The sequence below is a fragment of the Seriola lalandi genome, unplaced genomic scaffold (assembly GCF_002814215.2).
Source record: "Seriola lalandi dorsalis isolate HSWRI2012SDOR001 ecotype SW California unplaced genomic scaffold, Sedor1 jcf7180002053629, whole genome shotgun sequence".
In the NCBI taxonomy this organism is placed as follows: Eukaryota; Metazoa; Chordata; class Actinopteri; order Carangiformes; family Carangidae; genus Seriola; species Seriola lalandi.
Window position 1 is genome coordinate 6180 of NW_019524182.1, and position 596 is coordinate 6775.

General features: G+C 54.5%; 1 protein-coding gene across 1 annotated transcript in view; it reads right to left on the reverse strand.

Moving 5' to 3' along the window:
• The window catches only part of LOC147819418 (uncharacterized), a gene marked incomplete at its 3' end in the record, with an annotated part of 5106 nt that extends 4583 nt beyond the window's left edge, over positions 1–523 (reverse strand). The window contains exon 1 of the mRNA XM_087172703.1: positions 231–523. Coding sequence (XP_087028829.1) covers positions 231–523 — 293 coding nt within the window. The remainder of the gene's footprint in view (positions 1–230) is intronic.
• Positions 524–596: the final 73 nt, after the last annotated feature.

Consider the following 596-nt stretch of genomic DNA (forward strand, 5'->3'; position numbering starts at 1 on the left):
TACATGATGACAGCGGTTCGTTTAATCGACTTTCCTTGTGCTCAGTCACTAAACTCCAGCTTGTGTTTGTCGTGTAAAGTCTGAGGCGACGAGAGCGACACGATGCGACTTCAGCTGGTTCCTCTCCGAGATAAAACGCAGAAGGACACATTTGTTCTGAGCAGCAACAGCAGCTCCAGGCTCCGAGCTGGAAATACTAAATCATCTGAGAGCAAGGCTGAAGCACTCACTGGTCAGAGATCCAGGGGCCCTGAGAGATCCAGGGGCCCTGAGAGATCCAGGACCCTGAGAGATCCAGGACCCTGAGAGATCCATGACCCTGAGAGATCCAGGGGACTCTGAGAGATCCAGGACCCTGAGAGATCCAGGACCCTGAGAGATCCAGGACCCTGAGAGATCCAGGACCCTGAGAGATCCAGGGGACTCTGAGAGATCCATGACCCTGAGAGATCCAGGACCCTGAGAGATCCAGGACCCTGAGAGATCCATGACTCTGAGAGATCCAGGACCCTGAGAGATCCATGACCCTGAGAGATCCAGGGGACTCTGAGAGATCCAGGACCCTGAGAGATCCAGGACCCTGAGAGATCCAGGAC